General features: G+C 35.0%; 1 protein-coding gene across 17 annotated transcripts in view; it reads right to left on the minus strand.

The window, feature by feature from the left end:
- Positions 1-20,311, minus strand: part of EVI5 (ecotropic viral integration site 5) — a 235,234-nt gene that overhangs the window by 27,762 nt on the left and 187,161 nt on the right. For 16 of the 17 annotated variants that reach the window (XM_042952838.1, XM_042952836.1, XM_042952839.1 and 13 more), the window contains one exon: positions 2,040-2,135. The exons of the other annotated variant lie outside the window; for it this stretch is intronic. In XM_042952838.1, the coding sequence (XP_042808772.1) occupies positions 2,040-2,135 (96 nt within the window). The remainder of the gene's footprint in view (positions 1-2,039; positions 2,136-20,311) is intronic. 17 annotated transcript variants of the gene reach the window in all.

Consider the following 20,311-nt stretch of genomic DNA (forward strand, 5'->3'; position numbering starts at 1 on the left):
GCTGGTCCAACAAATAGTAATGTGTATAACAAATGTACTTACAACTATTATCTCGGTTTAAACTTACACTTGTTTTCATTTATCCGTTCCTTAATTATAAAACTTTGAAACAGGTGAAGGTATTAAAATCTGCTCAGGAAACATAATGAAAATGAACCTCTAACTAAAGATCTATAATGGTTTCACTTTATCTAGGAAATTTGATCTCTTCTAGCTTTGAAGATTCACCATAAGCTGGTTCTATTTAATCTACCCTTATTTCCCACAATTTACCCACATTAATTCTTAATTCTTAAGAGTCTGGCCTCTAAACTCCCAGACCCATGCTCAGTCACTCTCACCTCTGCATTCTTGTGTGGTCCCCATCTACACTGTACTCACCCTCTTCTCTACCATGTTTTCTCACTGGGGCCTGCTTAAACCCAGGACCTGTGTACTTTGAATAGTATGAGTATACAAAATTAGCATCTCGCCACAAGCTGTTCTAGTTTTTAACTTATACAATGTAGCTCTTTAACAGTAGAAAATTCTACTCTAGTGATTTTCTTTCCATGTTTGTGTAAGATGAAAGATTATTTTTCACAGGCCACACATAAAAAATGACATTAAAGTAAAACCTCTTGTGAACAGTTTTTTCCCAGTCCTGATGAGGAGAACAGCATTTTTAGGTAAGGATTATGACATGCAAAATTAATGTTTGCTGGGTGATTTTCAGACTATGCTTGGAAATACAGTCAATCCATATACAGTTTTCTTAATTTACCAACATTAAAGGTTCCTTATCACTCTAAGTCAAAATTATAAGGGGAAGAATCCTTTATTCTAGACAAAATTTCCTTTGAGAAAAACTTTTCAATACAAGGAATAATTCCTACGGTTCTCAAAACAATAAGACTTTCTAGAACATCTTATCTGTAACTTGTTCTTTCACACATAGCTTAGATCAGAACAGATTATAAAAAAAGCACACAAACAAATAAGTAAAGATTATTCATAATCCTGAATCCCTCAAATGCTATCATGGTTGCAAATGACCGGAATAACCACTCAAATTTCAGGACAAGTTAAATTAAACCACATCTAAGATTTATCAACTTTGTTAATGTTTTGTTTCTTCATTCAGAATTTACTTAGATTGATTACCTCCAGGAGGTATTACCCAAAACACTCAGACTTTAACTGAAGGATGTAATACCAGGAAAGAGTAATGTCCAAACTTTTTCCTTTGAGGTTTAAATTAATTTAGTGGGCAAAATGAATTTCTTTCTTAACAAATAAGGTTTATATAACCCATTCAAATCTTATCTCTGTGAATAAACCTTACTGTACAAATAATTCAAGGTAAGACACAAGCTTCTGTATTCATGTTTAGATAAATAGTTACCATTAGAAAATAATAAAAAACAAGGAAATTGACCTAAAGCCACATTAACAAAAAGTATCTCTCTAATCAAAGCACATTAATTTAAATTACTTAGTAGAGTTCTTAATAATACTATCTGAAAATTTCATGAGTTAAATTTCACAGATTCAAGGTAGTGCCAGTTTAAAAAGTGTTTAGGTACTAAGAAATCTGTTAACTGATATTAGGCAAGTATCCTTTTTTTGCAATCTCAGTAATACCACCATGAAAGGAGTAAGAAGACAAAAGTGAAAAGACTTCCCTCTATCTACAACGGTAAATAACGCTAATTATTCTATAGGTGTAAAGAAAACTTCAATTGAAGTAACTTTGACACCTAGACAAACTATCAAAGGTTTTCAGATTACACTAAAAAAAAATATTTGCCATGCAAATATTAATTAAGCATTTTAGATCACCATAAAAAGGCTTAAGGAAAATTAATCCTCAATATTGGAATAGAACAAATTTTGGTAAAAAGAAGAAAATTTTCTAAAATATTATTATTTAATTATAATCAGGGATTCACAGAAAATATTTATCAGGAAAGAGTCTGTCACAACCAGTAATACAGTGTTGTTACAATACAGAGGAAGGAAGAAAGAAATATGTGAAGATCAAAATTTTGATCACTTACCTCATGATTCAGCTCTGCTATCTGATCTTTCAGTTCCCTAATATACTGGTTAGAATCAGACTTGTTAAGCTGTCCTTGAAGCTTTCCTTCTTCTTTCTGTTTTATGACAATAAAACAAACCAAAAACAAGAGACAACTTTCACAGCATGTACTCAAATACTTTAAGATATAGGACAGCATAAGGGCATATCCTTTAACTAGCTAAATTCTGAACAAACCTGTTCTCAAACTATCTCTGAAAAGCAATTTATAGTAACTTATACTGATTATTTCTATATAATGCTTAGGGAAGTTGTTTATAACAAATACAACTTATAAAATGTACATTTTGAGAAACTCTCAGAAACCAACAGTTGAATGGTGTACTAGTGAAAAAATTACCTTAGAATTTCAAAGTCATTTTCTTACTTTGAGGATAAATGATTTTCTATCCATACCACAAGAGATTCAATGCTTAGTTGATAAGGCAGTGAGCCTCCCACAGCTACATGGGAATCAGCTTTTGTGTGGCAAACAGAGGAGAAAGAGAAAAAAGAAAAGGTTCTGCAAACCACTCTTAAAAGGGGAAGGACAGCTCTGAATCTCTTGTTTAATTAGCTTAGGAATGTATGGCAGGAGTCCTAGATATAGCTGATTAAAAGGTGCTCGAATCCTAACAGCTAGTTTCAGAACCATATGTGATTATTTTCCAGGGATATAAATTGGGAAGGGGAGAAGCTGCCTTTTCATATACCATCTGAAAACAAATGTGACTTTTAAGACATAGGGCTTATTAGAGAGTGAAAAATGAGTTGTTTTTTATATTGCCAGATTATTTCTAAAAGCCATGTGATGACGCTTGAAATGTTAAGAAGCTCTGATCCAGAGACATCTATTAAAACTACTGAGTAACTCCAGATACCAACAAAGTACTAGTTACTTTTAACAGTCACCCATCACTTGGTTTCCTTCCATAGAGACAATCACAGTTGTTTTTTATTGTAATCTTCCCATGATATTTTGTACATATGTATCGAAACACATTTGCATACACACACATATTTTTACTAATACTACAGACACTATGAACACTGTTCTATACTTGCTATTATCTCTTAAGAATCCAACTTCAAGATCATTCATTATCAGTACCTACAGAGAAGATACACATTTCGATTTGAAAGAGCTTTGAAGTTTCTATAAAAGTTATCTTAGTGCTACTTGAATATTTATAGGTTTTTTTTTTTAATTTTTTTTAACGTTTATTTATTTTTGAGACAGAGAGAGACAGAGCATGAACGGGGGAGGGCCAGAGAGAGAGGGAGACACAGAATCTGAAACAGGCTCCAGGTTATGAGCTGTCAGCACAGAGCCCGACGCGGGGCTCGAACTCACGGACCGTGAGATCATGACCTGAGCCGAAGTCGGACGCTTAACCGACCAAGCCACCCAGGCGCCCCAGATTTTTTTAAAAGTAGGTTTTAGGGGCGCCTGGGTGGCTCAGTCGGTTAAGTGTCCGACTTCGGCTCAGGTCATGATCTCGTGGTCCGTGAGTTCAAGCCCCGCGTCGGGCTCTGTGCTGACCGCTCAGAGCCTGGAGCCTGTTTCAGATTCTGTGTCTCCCTCTCTCTCTGGCCCTCCCCCGTTCATGCTCTGTCTCTGTCTCAAAAATAATTAAACGTTAAAAAAAAATTTTTTTTTAAGTAGGTTTTAAAATGTTCTGTAGAGGCACCTGGGTAGTTCAGCCAGTTGAGCATTCGACTCTTGAATTCAGCTCATGCTCCCAGGGTCATGGATTGAGCCCTGCATCAATCAGGCTCTGTGCTGAGTGTGGAGCCTGCTTAAGATTCTCATTTTCTCTCTTTCTCTTTCTTTCTTTGCCCTTCCCTCACCACATATGCACTCTAAAAATAATAATAATAATAATAATAATAATAATAATAATAATAATAAATAATTACAATAAAATGTGCTGTAGGTCCTGTAAAATTACCTTGAGAGTAACGGGTTGTTCTGCAGAGCACTTTCCAATGTGGAGCTCTTTACTGCTCTTTCCATTCACAGTAAGAAGAGACCCTGGACCTGGTTTGGTACTCTCACTGCAGCCAAGTCATGCTCTACTTTCCTCTACACATCTCCCAACATCCTTGGCAGAAAGAACTAACTAAAACTGCTCCAGTAACAGAATGAGTGGCTCCCCTATAAAGTCAGGGTATCATTCCAACAGAATTACTCTTCTGCATGAACCATCCTTGCCATCCCGATTGCATTCTTATGTAACTTTAGTTTGTTCTTCAAATCCTTTCAACAAGCTATTCCTATAAGCCCACTCTTTTTGTTTTTTTGTTCTTCTCCTTTTGGTCACCGGTCTTAAAAACCTTTCACTAGAATATGGCCTGCTGAAGCAGTTAACTAATATTTGTATAGATATAAAGAACAACTATTATTCCTATATATTTGAACACATGAATATCACATATAATCACCTAAACAAAGAACTAATTTAGGGGCACCTGGCTAGCTCAATTGGTAGAGCATGTGACTCTTGATCTCGGGGTTGTGAGTTTGAGTCCCACACTGGGTGTGGAGATTACTTAAAAATAAAATCTTAAAAAAAATAACTAATTTAATAATTATATTCCAAATGTGCCAGGCTTCATAAACATATTCAACAGACACCTTATGATTTTTAGCCACTAGCCTGTATTTAAGAAAATATATATATATTTTTAAATTTTAGTTAGAAATACTAGCTTGAGCCAAAGCAATACTGAAAAGGAAGAACAAAGCAGGAGGTATCACAATGCCAGATTTGAAGATACACACTACAAAGCTGTAGTAATCAAAACAGTTTGGTACAGGCAAAAAAAATAGACATACAATTAATGGAACCCCAGAATAGAAACTCCAGAAATAAACCCATTATTATATAGCCATTTAATCTATGACAAAGGAGACAAGGATATACAATGGGGAAAAGACGGTCTCTTCAATAAATGGTGGTGGGAAAACTGTACAGCTACATGCAAAAAAATGAAACTGAACCACTTAAACCACACACACACACACACACACACACACACACACACACACACACACAAACACACACACAAAACGTCAAAATGAATTAAAGACCTAAATGGGACACCTGAAACCATAAAAATCCTAGAAGAGGGCACAGACAGTAATTTCTCTGACAATAGTTGTACCAACATTTTTTCTAGATATGTCTTCTAAGGTAAGGGAAACAAAAGCAAACACAAAAGTAAACATAAACTATTGGGGCTACACCAAAATAAAAAGCTTTCTGCACAGCAAAGGAAATCATCAACAAAACAAAAAGGCAAAAACAAAACAAAAAGACAACCTATTGACTGAATGGGAGAAGATAGTTGCATACAATATATCTAATAAGAAAATTTTTCATTCATATATATATATATATATACCTATATATACCTATATATATATATATATATATATATCCAAAATATATAAAGAACTTGTGCAACTCAACACCAAACACCCAAACAATCCAATTAAAAAATGTGGAGAGGGCTTGACATTTTTGTAAAGAAGACACAGAAAAGATGTTCAACATTACTCATCATCAGGGTAATGCAAATCAAAACCACATAATGTATCACTTCACACCTGTCAGAATGAATGGCTAGAATCAAAAAGATAAGAAATAACAAGTGTTGGCAAGGATGTGGAGTATGAGGAATCCTCATGACCTATTAGTGGGAATGTAAATTTGTACAACCACTGTGGAAAACAGTATGGAGGTTCCTCAAAAAATTAAAAATAGAATAACTATCTGAGGGGTGCCAGGGTGGCTCAGTCAGTTGAGCGTCCGACTTCGGATCAGGTCATGATCTCACGGTTGACAGGTTCTCAAGCCCCGCATTGGGCTCTGTGCTGACAGCTTGGAGCCTGGAGCCTGCATTGGATTCTGTGTGTGTCTCTCTCTCCTCCCCTCCCCCATAATGCTCTGTCTCTCTCTCTCAAAAAAATATATAAACATCAAAAAAAATTAAAAAAAAAAAAAGAATAACCATTTGATCCAGTATTTTCACTATCAGGTATTAACCCAAAGAAAACAAAAACACTAATTCAAAAAGATGTATGCACCCCTATGTTCATTGCAGCATTATTTACAATAGCCAGGAAGAGCACAACCTAAGTGTCTATCAATAGATGAATGGATAAGGAAGATGTAGTACGTATGTGTGTGTATGTAATGTATGTATACACACACACACACACACACACAAATACATACACACAACAGACTATTACATATCCATAAAAAAGGATGAGACTGTGCCATTTGAGACAACACAGATGGACCTATTATGCTAAGTGAAATGGACCTATTATGCTAAGTCAGACTGAAAAAGACAACTACCATATGACTCTACACATAAGTGGAATCTTAAAAAAATAATAATGAAAAAATGAATAAACATACAAAAAGCAGAATCAGACCTGCAAATACAGAGAACAAACTGATGTTGCCAGAAGGGAGGTTTATAGGGTTGGGCAAAAGGTGTGAAGGGGAGAGGGAGATACAGGCTTCCAGTTATGGAATAAGTAAGTCACATGAATAAAAAGCAGATCATAAGGAATATAATCAATGATATTCTAACAGCAATGTCATGGCACAGATGACAGCTACACTCGTGGTGAACACAGAGTAATGTATAAATTTGCCAAATCACTAAGCTGTACATCTGAAACTAGTATAACATTGTGTGTCAATTATACTCAAATAAGAAATGTTTGACCAGAGCAAGGCAGAACCAAAACAGCAGAGATACTGACTCAGAATCCTAATCAAACCATCTCTGAAGCCTTCCCTACTTGTTTTCATTTACAGTAAAACTCTGGTTGGCAAGCATAATTTGTTCCGGAAACATGCTCGTAATCCAAAGCATTTGTATATCAAAGCGAATTTCCCCATAAGAAATAATGGAAACTCAGATGATTTGTTCCACAACCCAAAAATGTTCATATAAAAATGATTACAATACTGTAATACAAAATAATAAAAAAAAATACAAAACATACGGAAAAATAAATTAACATGCACTTACCTTTGAAAAGCTTTGTGGTTCGTTCACAGGGGGTTATTGTGTAGGATGATTTTCACTATCACTAATGGAATCACTGCTATCTACTGGCTCAATGGAATCTTTTTCTGCATGGGGACCACTGTATATGTTCACACAGATGTTGACTACAGTACAGTATTAATAAACTCTTGTCATATACTGTAAATTATTTAATATAGCTGGCAATAAGGCAGCAGAGAAAAGGGTCTACATCTGTAGGCAGCCTGACCTAGGTATAAAGCAAAGTATTCCTAAGCTTACTCTTGTATGGAAAAGCGAACGACTGTCCATCCATAGGTGCTTTTAAGTGACAAAAATACACTAGTGTCAGTTGTGGGCACCTTCCAACATTCTGAAAAATCACTGATTTCTGCCAAACACTGTGGTCTGAGACTGAGCATCCAAGCATGGGAGACGATCACCCACAATTCCAGAGACAGAGAGAGAGAGAGAGAGAGAGAGAGAGAGAGACAGAGAGAGACAGAGAGAGAGAGAGACACCATTGTCTCAGCTGTGATCACGTGGCATTTGACATCATGTACTACTCGTATTGCAAGACACTGCTCATTTATCAAGTTTATCATTTATTAGAAATGTTTGCTCATCTTGTGCAACACTTACAGGACAAGTTACTCACAATCCAAGGTTTTACTGTATATGAATGAATGAAGTCCCTTTATTATTTAAACCAGTTTAAATATGGGTTTCTGTCACTTGTAAACAAAGTAATAATAGCTAACATATCTTGAACACTTATCAGACGTTCTCAATTGAGGTTCCCCAAAGGAATTAAGTCCTAATGCCCAAACATCACTGTATGTAATAATTTAACTTTCCTCCTATGCATCTAGAGTGGTACTATGTACCATACTTAGAAGAACTGAGAAAATAGTTACTCAGATTATTTTCTGTAGGATTTAATTCTCTTGTACAATCCTGATGGAGAGGGACTGGGGCTGACAATGTGCTAACAACTGTTCTAAGCTCTTTACATGTAATCATCACAACACCTCTGTGTAATAGAAACTATTATTCCTAACTGAGTGAACCAACAATTGCCTAAGAATTACATAAACAGTTGACACATTTTTCCCCCACAGCACTCTAAACATGAGTTTGCCTGAGGAGGCAAGAATATATGGGAATTTATGCAAAGGATCAAGCAAATTAGCTTTCTTGGATTTGTTTCAAAACTTTACTTGAGTTATTTATTTTAGCCCACACTTATTTCAATGGGAATTGCAATATAAAAAGAAAAAAATTAAGATGAAATGCTAAAGCATACTTTCATTTATGGCTCTAAGCTAATGACTCATATTATCAATTTATAGTTGTCTAATACTGCTTACATGTAATTATGCCTGCATCTGATTTTTATCCACTCCCCATTTTAAATAAAATATTTCAAAAACAGAGAACAAAAGAGTAATATAATAAAGACTAATAAACCTATCACCCAAATTCACTCTGTTTCATGACTACCCCTTCCCATAATTTTCCTTGGTTCTAGACTTACTCCATCTCAGTCCCGTATATTCCCAAAGTAGGAAAGGATTATGTCAAGCACTAGGAATAAGTAGTGAGTCAAGAAGGAAGAAAAGAATGTAGAAAAGAGAAAAAAAATATGGAGAGAGAATATTTGCTGACATAAAATAAATAAAGTCATTATCCTTATAGAAGGTATTTTCCAAATCCTGTATGTGACCTGGTAAATGGCAGCAGCAGCAACTGATTAAGTAAATATACTTCCAAAGGGGGCTACTTTGAGTATATGTGTTCAGCTGTACTCTTTGATGGCTATTTTAAGTCTATTTTTAGCATCATATCATATTAATTACCTTGAAAATAATTGCTGATTAAATGGAAAGTGCAATTGACTACTAGGAAGAAATCCTTATGGATGAGATGGAAAGGCTAGATATTTGTGGTTTAGAATCAGATTTAGAAAAGGTACCTTTAAATCTGGTCCCCAGTGAAGGTAAAGTTCTTGAGGATTTTGGATATCCCATAGCAATAATATCATTCAGAACAAAATAAAATTCTCAGGGTGAACAAAATGACAAAGCCCAAGGTAAGTTCTAATGTTCCAAGACAGAAGTTCAAGAAAGCAAAATACTTTAGGTCTGAAAGGCTGTTGAATGGCCACTAACAATAATTAATACCAATTCTTTCCTGTAGGGAAACCTGCATGATAAACAGTCTGGCAAGACACAAATCATTAAATGTGTTTTACAAAAGTGACTAAGAGGGGCACCTGGCTGCAACTCTTGATCTTGGTGTCCTGAGTTTGTGTATAGAGAGCATTTAGATTAAAAAAACAAAAACAAAACAAAACTAAAAAAAAAAAAAAAAAAGTGACTGACTCCATAGATGTTTCCCCTAAAGGTGAGTCTTAGTAAGGTTTAGCCAAAGTTTTGCACCCTGATTTCTTTAGAGGAAAGGCAATATTTAATAAAAAAAATTGGGCAGTTGAGAAATTTTACAATAAAGAAATTTAATGTTTGTAACAACAGCTTGTAAGGCATACTGATTAAACTGAGGGCAAAGGAAGGGTAATTAAGCAGCTCTGCACTCTAGAAGTGACCCCCATCCCTGCACACTTATCACATATTAGTAGCATACCAGTGTGACAGACACACCAGTCGAAAAGCTCTGCCTAAGGTATTCTGATTGAATAGTCTGCTTTAAGCAAATCTAGCTGATATTTCAAAAACTGAAGTGAAGTCAGAGAGGTCCTAAGTGCTATTTAATAAATTAAAATGTATAAATAACTTTTTATCTAAGTCTGTGGTTTTTATGTTCTGCAAATGGGTTCTCATTTAAATGATGAACTGAACCCTTTTAAGGACTCTCTTGAAATCAGGTAACTAAATAACTACACATTTACAGTGCCAAAAAAAAAAAAAAATCCAGTTAACTATTACATTCTAAAAAGTGGATAACAATTTAATTTCACTTCTGAGACAATTTATTCAATTATCTAATGTTTAGGATTATTTTTTGCAAAAATTTTTATACCTTTCTATTTTCAAGCAATGTCTACATAGTTCTTTCTGATAAGGTGGGAAAATGTCAGCTACACTAATAAATTTACCAGTAACCTGTATTTTCTTTTGGTCTAGCTGATAACAACAGATTGCCAGTTAAGTGATTTCCTAAGCAAAACTCATTAGGTAAGTAACAAACTTAAAGAGCTCCAACACATCAACAATCTTGGTATTCTATAATTTCACTGAACACACCTTAAATATATAACTTTTTGTCATGCAATAAAAGAAACTTTATATTAAGAGACCATAAAGTAATATTTATAAAAGGCTTACTTAAACGCACTTTTACTCTCGGACCTTTCTTTCAGTAATTATTTTAGCAATTACCATTATGATATCTATAATAATCTAATTCATATTGAGGCCTTAAGCCATAGAGTTCCATGTATAAGTCTCTGAGTCAAAAGGTCATTAATAACCTAAAGATATGCATGTTTAAGTAATTAGGGATAGAGTATAACAACTTTAACTTACTCTGAAATGCATCAAAAAATAAGATAGCTAAGGGGCCCCTGAGTGACTCAGGTGGTTAAGTATCCAACTCTTGATTTTGGCTCAGGTCATGATCTCACAGTGGTGAGATCCAGCCCTGCCTGGGGTTCCATGCTAGGCATGGACCTCCTTCAGATTCTCTCTCTCCTTCCTCTGCCCTTTCCCCACTCGCACTCCTGAGCTCTCAGAAAAAAAAAAAAAAATATAGCTAGAATGGTGGATAGACACATATCTAATAAAGCAACAGATGAAACAAATATCAAAAATATTAATACTAGAATGGAGGTGGTGGGTTTGTGATGTTCTCTGTTGAACTCTTTCAACTTCTGTATGTTTGAAAATTTTCATAGTAAAATACTTGGAGAAGACATCAATAAAAAAAATAATACATGCCCTCTCCCTCTAGAAAGCAAGCACTTAGTCTATACTATAGTTCATTTCTATATGGGAAAAGGTATTTATTTCCCAAGGTTACTTGTACTTCATTTAAAACCTACCTCTTGCTCTAGGATTCGAACTTTCTTCACTTTTTTACTAGAAACTTAAGAAACTGAAAAGTAATATTATACCATAAATTACTTTATTAAAACAATCTAATTTTAGCTGAGTTACAGTTCATCTCTGTAATAGTTTCAAGTAGATTTTATGGTTGTTACATCAAGATCTATTTTCTCTCCTTTATTATGTAGTGGTCATAGTACAGGAATTATCCCCATCCTTAACCCCACAGGTAGGCTCTGATTGGTAGGTAGGGTTTAAACCAAACAGGATAATCAGATCTGTTTGCATTGTGACTACTTCTGGTCTTGCTCAAACTGTGTGACTCTTAAAACTTTTACCGGAAATTATGGGTTACAGTTTTTTATTCTGCATATTATGCAAGTACATATAAGGCTCATCTGTTAGCCATTTTAACACGATGAAAAAAACCTCCTAAGGATAAAAAATGACAAGCAAAGCAGAGCTTTCAGAATCATGGCTAATGCAACAAGCTGGAGCCCAAATCAAACTGTTCCTTAAGTATATCCTACTTTTGGACTTTTCAGGTACATGAACCAATAAAGCCCCTTTATAATTTAAGCCATACATAAATCCAGAATTGAGTTTTCTGTTACCTTCAATAAAAACATCCTACCTAATAAATATTTTTTTAAAAATATGGCTAGGTATTTTGATAAAATATATACATAAAATTTACCATTTAAAAAATATATGGCTAGGTAAGTGAATATAATAATATAAACAACATAATCTAGGAAATGGTTAAAACAGTGATTGCCAAAGATGATTATTGTTGGGAGTTTTGTAAACACATGGATTAAGAGAATCTATTGCTGACCTAATGAATTCTAAATATCTGGGAATGGGGCTTGAAAATCAGTACACATTGAAAGCTACACCCAGATTTCAAACTATATTACAAAGCTGTAATCATCAAGACAGTATGGTACTGGCACAAGAACAGACACTCAGATCAATGGAACAGAACAGAGAACCCAGAAATGGACCCACAAACATATGGCCAACTAATCTTTGACAAAGCAGGAAAGAATATCCAATGGAATAAAGACAGTCTCTTCAGCAAGTGGTGCTGGGAAAATTGGACTGTGACACGCAGAAAAATGAACCTGGACAACTTTCTTACACCATATGCAAAAATAAACTCAAAATGGATGAAAGACCTAAATGTAAGACAGGAAGCCATCAAAATCCTCAAGAAGAAAGCAGGCAAAAATCTCTTTGACCTTGGCCGCAGCAACTTCTTACTCAACATGTCTCCGGAGGCAAGGGAAACAAAAGCAAAAAAGAACTATTGGGGCCTCATCAAAATAAAAACTTCTGCACAGCGAAGAAACAATCAGCAAAACTAAAAGGCAACAGACAGAATGGGAGAAGATATTTGCAAACGACATAAAGGTTAGATAAAGGGTTAGTATCCAAAATCTATAAAGAACTTATCAAACACAACACCCAAAACACATAGAAGAAATGGGCAAAAGACATGAATAGACACTCCTCCAAAGAAGACATCCAGATGGCCAAATGACACATGAAAAAATACTCCACATCACTCATCATCAGGGAAATACAAAGCAAAACCACAATGAGACACCACCTTACACCTGTCAGAATGGCTAACATGAACAACTCAGGCAACAAAAGATATTGGCTAGGATGCGGAGAAAGAGGATCTCTTTTGCACTGCTGGTAGGAATGCCAACTGGTGAGGCCACTCTGAAAAGCAGTCTGGAGGTTCCTCAAAAAATTAAAAATAGAACTACCCTATGACCCAGCATCTGCACTACTAGGTATTTATCCAAGGGATACAGGTGTGCTGTTTTGAAGGGACACATGCACCCCAATGTTTATAGCAGTACTATCAACAATAGCCAAAGTATGGAAAGAGCCCAAATGTCCATCGATGGATGAATGGATAAAGAAGATTTGGTATATATATACAATGGAGTATTACTCCGCAATCAAAAAAATAAAATCTTGCCATTTGCAACTACGTGGCTGGAACTAGAGGGTACTATGCTAAGCAAAATTAGTCAGAGAAAGACAAATATCATATGACTTCACTCGTGTGAGGATTTTAAGAGAAAATAGATGAATATATGGGAAGGGAAGCAAAAATCATATAAAAACAGGGAGGGAGACAAAACATAAGAGACTCTTAAATATGGAGAACAAAGAAGATTACTGGAGGGATTGTGGGGGGGGGGGGGGATGGGCTAAATGAGTAAGGGACATTAAGGAATCTACTCCTGAAATCATTGTTGCACTATATGCTAACTAATTTGGATGTAAATTAGAAAGTAAATAAAATAAAACTGTTAACCAGAAAAAAAACAAAAAGAAAGCTACACAAGTGGTGGTTCTGACACAGCCAGTGTGTAGACCTACACTTGAAACACACTGGTTTGTACAACCTTTGAAAATTAACTATTTTTAAACACAAATTCAAAATTCTATATATATACCAGTTATAAAATACTTTTATCTTTCTTAAAAAATCTCAAATAATATTTTTTAAGTTTATACTCATTACAGAATTTATTCAGTATAGTTTTTTTATATAAAAAAAGAGACAGAGGTGCCTGCCTGGGTGGCTCAGTTGGTTAAGCATCATCTGACTCTTGATTTCGGCTCAGGTCATGATCTCATGGTTCATGAGTTTGAGCCCCATGTGGGGCTGTTGGCATGGAGCCTGCTTCAGATTCCCCCTCCCTCTCTCTCTGCCCCTTCTCAGCTCATATGCACACACATTCTCTCTCTCAAAATAAATAAAAAAATAAATTTGAAATTTCAAAAAAGAGGTAAATACTTCTCTTAACTACCACCACAATGGTAAATGTGTTAAATGACCAAGACACATCAACTTATTTACAAATAGTCTCTACATTCCCAGAGAGAAAATATTTTAGAACGAAAATAGAAGAAAACTGGCAAGGGTTCTTAAATTAATTTCTTTCAATTCTACTGTCAGTTTCACTTCATGTTATTTCTATGTTAGTTTCAGCTGGTCAGTTCCCTGTCTACAGAGGTTGGCTGAATTTTGAACTCAAATCCCTTTCTTGGTTAACCTAGCTCTCAAACAGAAAATGTTATTTTAAAGTTTAGTAATGTATGATGAGGAACTAAACAATGTTTAGGATCAGAAAAAAATCCCACATATATGATCCCTATGACTGAATACTAAGATAACTATTCAAAAGAATGAAGAAACACCAAAGATTTGAGAACCAGCTGAATAATTCTTTAAAAACTTAAAACTATCAATATCTACGAGAAGATATGCCAGTAAATAAGGGATCCAATTTTCTAAGCTTTTTACTAGGTAACAGGTTGATAGAGTTAAAAAGCTATTTTCTTTAATATAACCATAAATGTGCATAGAGAAATATTTTGCTAAGAGCAGTGATTCTGGTGTTTGACTACTTGGCCTGTTTTTTAGTGACTTTAGGTATATACATTCACCAGGTTTATCCCTGCAACCACAGGGAGCTATAATTCAGGAAAGGATGAGGCAGAGATATAAAGTGCCCAGGATGTATCACATATTCTGCTACAGTTGATTGAAAAATTAGTCCCTGCTGTAGTCAGCAGGAAAAAAGTGAATAGGTACTTGTGCAATGTGTATACATTCACAGTAGCAAGCAGACAATGAAATCAGAGATATCCTCGCCTACATCTACTGTATACTCCAACATACTATTTAAAAAGTTGAACAATTAAATGTGGTGGTGCATGGAATGTGAAAGACTTCCTCTGTAGCTCTAAGCAGCATGCTTCTCACATATTATATTGCAGCAAAACTGAGATGAGTAGGATGTTAACTTGCTTTGAACAAGTGTTTGGAAGAAAAAGTGTATTATATTAAAAAATATTGTGGAGGTGAGAAAAGAGGAGGCAGGGGCTCAGGTTTGTTTAACTCACAAATTTAGCCTCATTTTTTACATATAATTGTAATAGGTATGTCTAAGAGTCTTATTTGTTTCTTTATCTGTTTTTAATGCTGGTTATAACTTACCCTATCTTGGCACAGGAAGGACACTTCCTTAGAGACAGGAAGATAGCAGATTTTAAAAGCTGTGTTTCAAGCCATAGGCTTTTTAATACCCTATGCAACTGGATAATTTGCTTAGAAGTTTTTGGGTTTTTAAAGAGAATTTAACCAGTTAATACCCAGTTAATGTAACAGATGCATAGATGCAAAACATGAAAAGCACCTAGTCTGTCATTTACATTTGCAAAATTTTCCTCTAGCCTTTTCAGTTTTCAAATATTTCAAATCTACAGAAGAGGTGAAATAATAGTACAATACTCATATACCATTCAGCTATATTCACCAATTACTTTTTTGCTACATCTGCTTTTGTTCTCTCAGTACGTGTATCTTCTGAACCATTTGAATGTAAATTGCAGATATGACACTTCCCTACTATATATTTCAGCATGCATTTCCTAAGAACAAGGAACTGCCTCACATAACTAAATGCCACTAACACACTTAAAGTAATAGTTTAACATCACAGTATCATCGAATACATAGCTCCTATTCAAATTCCCTTAGAAGGGTCCTAAATGGTGGTGCCTGTGTGGCTCAGTTGGTTAAGCGTCCAACTTCGGCTCAGGTCATGATCTCACTGCTTGCGAGTTCAAGCCCTGTATCGGGTTCTGTGCTGACTGCTGAGCCTGGAGCCTGCTTCAGATTGTGTGTGTCTCTCTCTCCGCCCCTCTCCCACTTGCAGTCTCTCTCTCTCTCTCTCTCAAAAATAAATAAAACATTAAAAAAATTTTTAAAGGGTTCTAAAGGGTTTATTACTATCCAGAATCAAACCAAGGTTTATGGTTACACTTGGTTATTGTGCATCTCTTTACCCTCTTTAAATCTGTAATAGTCCCTCTGCTTTTTGTCATGACTGTTAATATTTTTAAGAGTTCAAGTCTAGAGATTGTGTATTATCCAAGCTGAAATACAAAAATTTCCCATTCCAACAAAACTCCAAGTCAAGTACTGTTTTTATTTCTTTTTTTCAAACCCAATAGGCAGCAGGATAAAACTAATATAATGTATATTTAAAGTTTGGTTGTGTTAAGGGAGTAACCACAGAAGACATGGCCAGAGAAACTTAAATATCTGAAGCCAAAGACTAAGAAAATGTATAGGAATAGCACTAGAAGACAGCACTTTATAAATTATGCTGGTAAATATTTACTTTATTATTTTATTATTTATATATATTTGATAAAAAGATACACATAATGAATATTAGTAGTTATGACTTTTTTTTTTTTTTTTTTTTTTTTTTTTGCCTCTTACTAAGAAACTAACCTATAGGTTTAACTCTTCAATCATGGGAAGTCTAAATAACTCTATCCATACTTCACATCACTTTAAACACACACAAAATGTCTTTTAACCTGTCATTTGTCTCTTTGCAAAAATATTCTACGTAGTAAATAGATGATTTTAAGTTTGTTTATTTATTTATTTATTTTGAGAGACAGGGTACAAGCAAGGGAGGGGCAGAGAGAGAGGGAAGAGAGAGAATCCCAAGCAGGCTCTGCACTGTCAGTGCATAGCCCAATGTGGGTCTCAAACTCACGAACTGTGAGATCATGACCTGAGCCAAAGGCAGATGCTTAACTGACTGAGCCACCCAGTGCCCCTGTAGTAGGTAGATGACTTTAAATTCTGGGAAAAGCATAGAGGTAGTCATCAAGAAAAGACTAAAAAAGAGAGGACTTGTCATAAAAGGAAAGCATCGAATATCACTTATTCAGCTTCACCTTGCTCAGTGAGGCAGTGCCTACAGCGGGAAAATCCTGTAGCTTAAAAAAAATGTGATTCATCTTCTGGATGGCTGGAACCATCATATTTCAATATCCTCATATTCCACGTCATGAGGGTTTATCACCTCAGTGGAAGATTCATCTCCACTTTTATTTCTTGGCTTTGTATTTTATATTTTGTTTTTAATATCACAAAGTTAAACTCCAAATAGGTGCTCTTGTGCAGTGTAAAACAGCTTTTGTCTCACTTTTTCCCCTATCAGGAAAGGATATATGATGAAATCCTATTTACTAATGATAAACACTGTCATGCTAGGTTAAGACCTGACAAGTCCTTTGGTAGTAGTGTCTTGGGATACTGAGACTTTTAAACAATTAGTTCCAAAAAGCCTTTCTAAATCTAAGCAAGTATCAGTTCATCTTTTTGTCATTCCACTACTCAGCATTGTTATTTCTTGAGATCCTCTTCTGCCAGCTTGAAGACTATCACGGTCTAGACCTATTATTTTCATACTTTGGATTCTGATCACCAATTCTTTCTCTTAGCAAGATTTTCTCCAGACTGATAAATTAAAAAGCTGTCCTCTTTTTTAGCACTGCCCCTGTACTTGTGCATTATCTTCATAAGTGGCTTGACCCAAGCATGGCCTAGATCCAACAGCATTAGAGCATTAAACAGACTCAGGAGCTAACTAACTTAGCAAGGATCACATGGCTATCTAGGAAAAAGCCAAGGGTGAAATCAGGTTCCACTCCTACTCCCATATTTGTGCAACAAACTACAGCAGGATATATGTTAGAATTGTTTTTCTAAAAATGGTGCTGATAATTTTATGTATTCATGTTATCTTTTCCTGGACCCTCCATAAAAAGTGATAGTAAGCCAAAGTTGGGGAATACATTCCTTAGCTGTTGAAGTTTGTCACGTATCTTCCTTAGCATCAGATGACCAGACAGCTTCCTATATATTCATTTCACTGATAAAACATGCTCTTCTCTCATTTGTTTAAAGGACACATGAAGAGCTGATTTTGCCAACAAGAATTTTTATCAACTTATTAGACTACTAGAGTACTGGAATTTGATAAGGAGCCAGCCACTTTTATCAAGTATAGATGAAGGCCAGTATGAAAAACCCAATTATAATTACTTATCAATTCAGTAATCTCTTCTCATATGAAGTCAAGGGAGAACAAGGTATAAAAAAGAAAGCAAAGATAAGTCAAAGACAGCCTATATAAACATAGTATCAATAATATGCATTTGAAATTAATAACTCATACTATAAAATTAATTTCGTCTATAATTTCAATGAGATAGTTTGGCTTGGCTGTGAATAATATTGTTATTAAATCATTTTTCTCACTGCTCCCCTATCAAAAATTCATCACCTTTAGCTTATGATTTGGGAGTTCACCTGATATATAGAGGAATTTAAATGCCTCGGGAAAAAAAGTAGAGAAAAACAATTCAAAAATATATCATTTCTATTCATATTTCCTATAATTGATCAATGTTAAAATCTTGAAAGATGTACAGTCAGCTTTTTTAAGAAAGAGAAACAATTGTTTCTGTAAAATTATACTTTTACCTTAAACAACTCAAAGGAAAAAATATAACAATGAAAATTAAATCTTAAACTTTAGCTGAAATTGATAAAAAAGAAAATATAGGGAACTTGAGTCAGGTTTCTGTCCAAACTGTGTCCCTTGAATTGTAATTTTAATTGCCCAAATAAATGACTGCTACATATAAAAAAAAAAAAAAAAGCACAGTGAATGCAAAGTGTTTCTTCAATACAAGAGGCATAATTTCCTTAAAAAAAAAAAAGACCTCTAACTTTAAGTGTTTATGAAAAACATTTAGATGCTGGAGTCCATTTTTTTAAAATTACATACTTTAAACTCATTTGCCTATCTTGCTGTAAAGATATATGTACATTTATACTTGGTTTCATCTCCCCTATCTCCACTTCCAGATTTTTGATAACATTGTTACACTGTCAAAGTTTGAAGGAAACCATCCTAACCTGTACCCCTTTATTCCCATGTTTGTTTAGTATTAGTTCTGTATTCAAATTAATTCAATAGTTACCACCTCTCTTTTTAAACAGCACCTGCATTTCTCAGTTCTTTGACTTGTTTTAAGCTAGATTTCACAATTCCTAGTTTTTTGAAGAAAGAACTGTGGAAACAGTATCCCAGCAGTCTTTCACACTGGAAAATGCCAACCTGTCTCTTCAATATATTTAAATGACACCTTGTTAGGTTATAATATCTTTGGGTCACCCAAACTCAGAATTTTGTAGACTAGTACTAAGAGAACCTTCTATGATGACAGAAATGTTTTCTACCTGCATTGTCTAATGTGGTAGCTAGTAGCTACTGAGGCTATGGAGCTAAGTGTGACTGAGGGACTGATTTTAATTTTGTTTAACTTAAATCAATTGAAATTTAAATTACCACATGTGGCTAGTGGTTACTGTACTGGAGAGTGCAGCATAGCCACTGCTCCATTGGTTTCTGGCCTTGAATGTGCCATGAGAAATGTGGAGGACAAGTCTTAATTTTCCCATACAATTTTGTGGATAATTTGCTTTGAGTGTTTATGGAGTATTGTGTGTCAAAATTTTCTGGAACACAGAGTGTTCTTTTAATTTGTGTATTTAAATCTTCCTGAATTTCAGGGACCTCTTCTTGTTTACATATTAAAAAAAAATTTTTTTTTTAGTATTTATCTATTTTTGAGAGACAGAGAGATAGAGCATGAGTGGGGGAGGAGCAGAGAGAGAAGGAGACACAGAATCCTCAGCAGGTTCCAGGCTCTGAGCTGTCAGCACAGAGCCCAATGTGGGGCTCGAACTCATGGACCACAAGATCATGACCTGAGCCAGAGTCAGATGCTTAACCGACTGAGCCACCCAGGAACCCCAATTGTTTATATATTTTTTAAATTGAAGTGTAATTAACATACAATGTTATATTAGTTTCAGGTGTACAATATAGAGATTCAACAATTCTATACATTACTCAGTGTTCAGCAGGTCAAGTATACTCTTAATCTTCTTTATTTCATCCATCCTCCCACCTATCTCTCCTCTGGTAACCACCAGTTTGTTCTCTGTATTTAAAGAGTGTGGGGGTTTTTGTTTGTTTTTTTTTTTTTTTTAAGTGTATGTCTGTCTGTCTGTCTGTAAATAATCTCTATACCCAACATGGGGCTCGAACTCACGACACTGAGATGAAGAGTTGCATGCTCTTCTGACTGAGCCAGTTAGGTGCCCCTGTTTAGGTTCTTAAATTTCACATATGAGAGAAGTGATATGGTAGATATA

The sequence above is a fragment of the Panthera leo genome, chromosome C1, assembly GCF_018350215.1.
Source record: "Panthera leo isolate Ple1 chromosome C1, P.leo_Ple1_pat1.1, whole genome shotgun sequence".
Classification (NCBI taxonomy): domain Eukaryota; kingdom Metazoa; phylum Chordata; class Mammalia; order Carnivora; family Felidae; genus Panthera; species Panthera leo.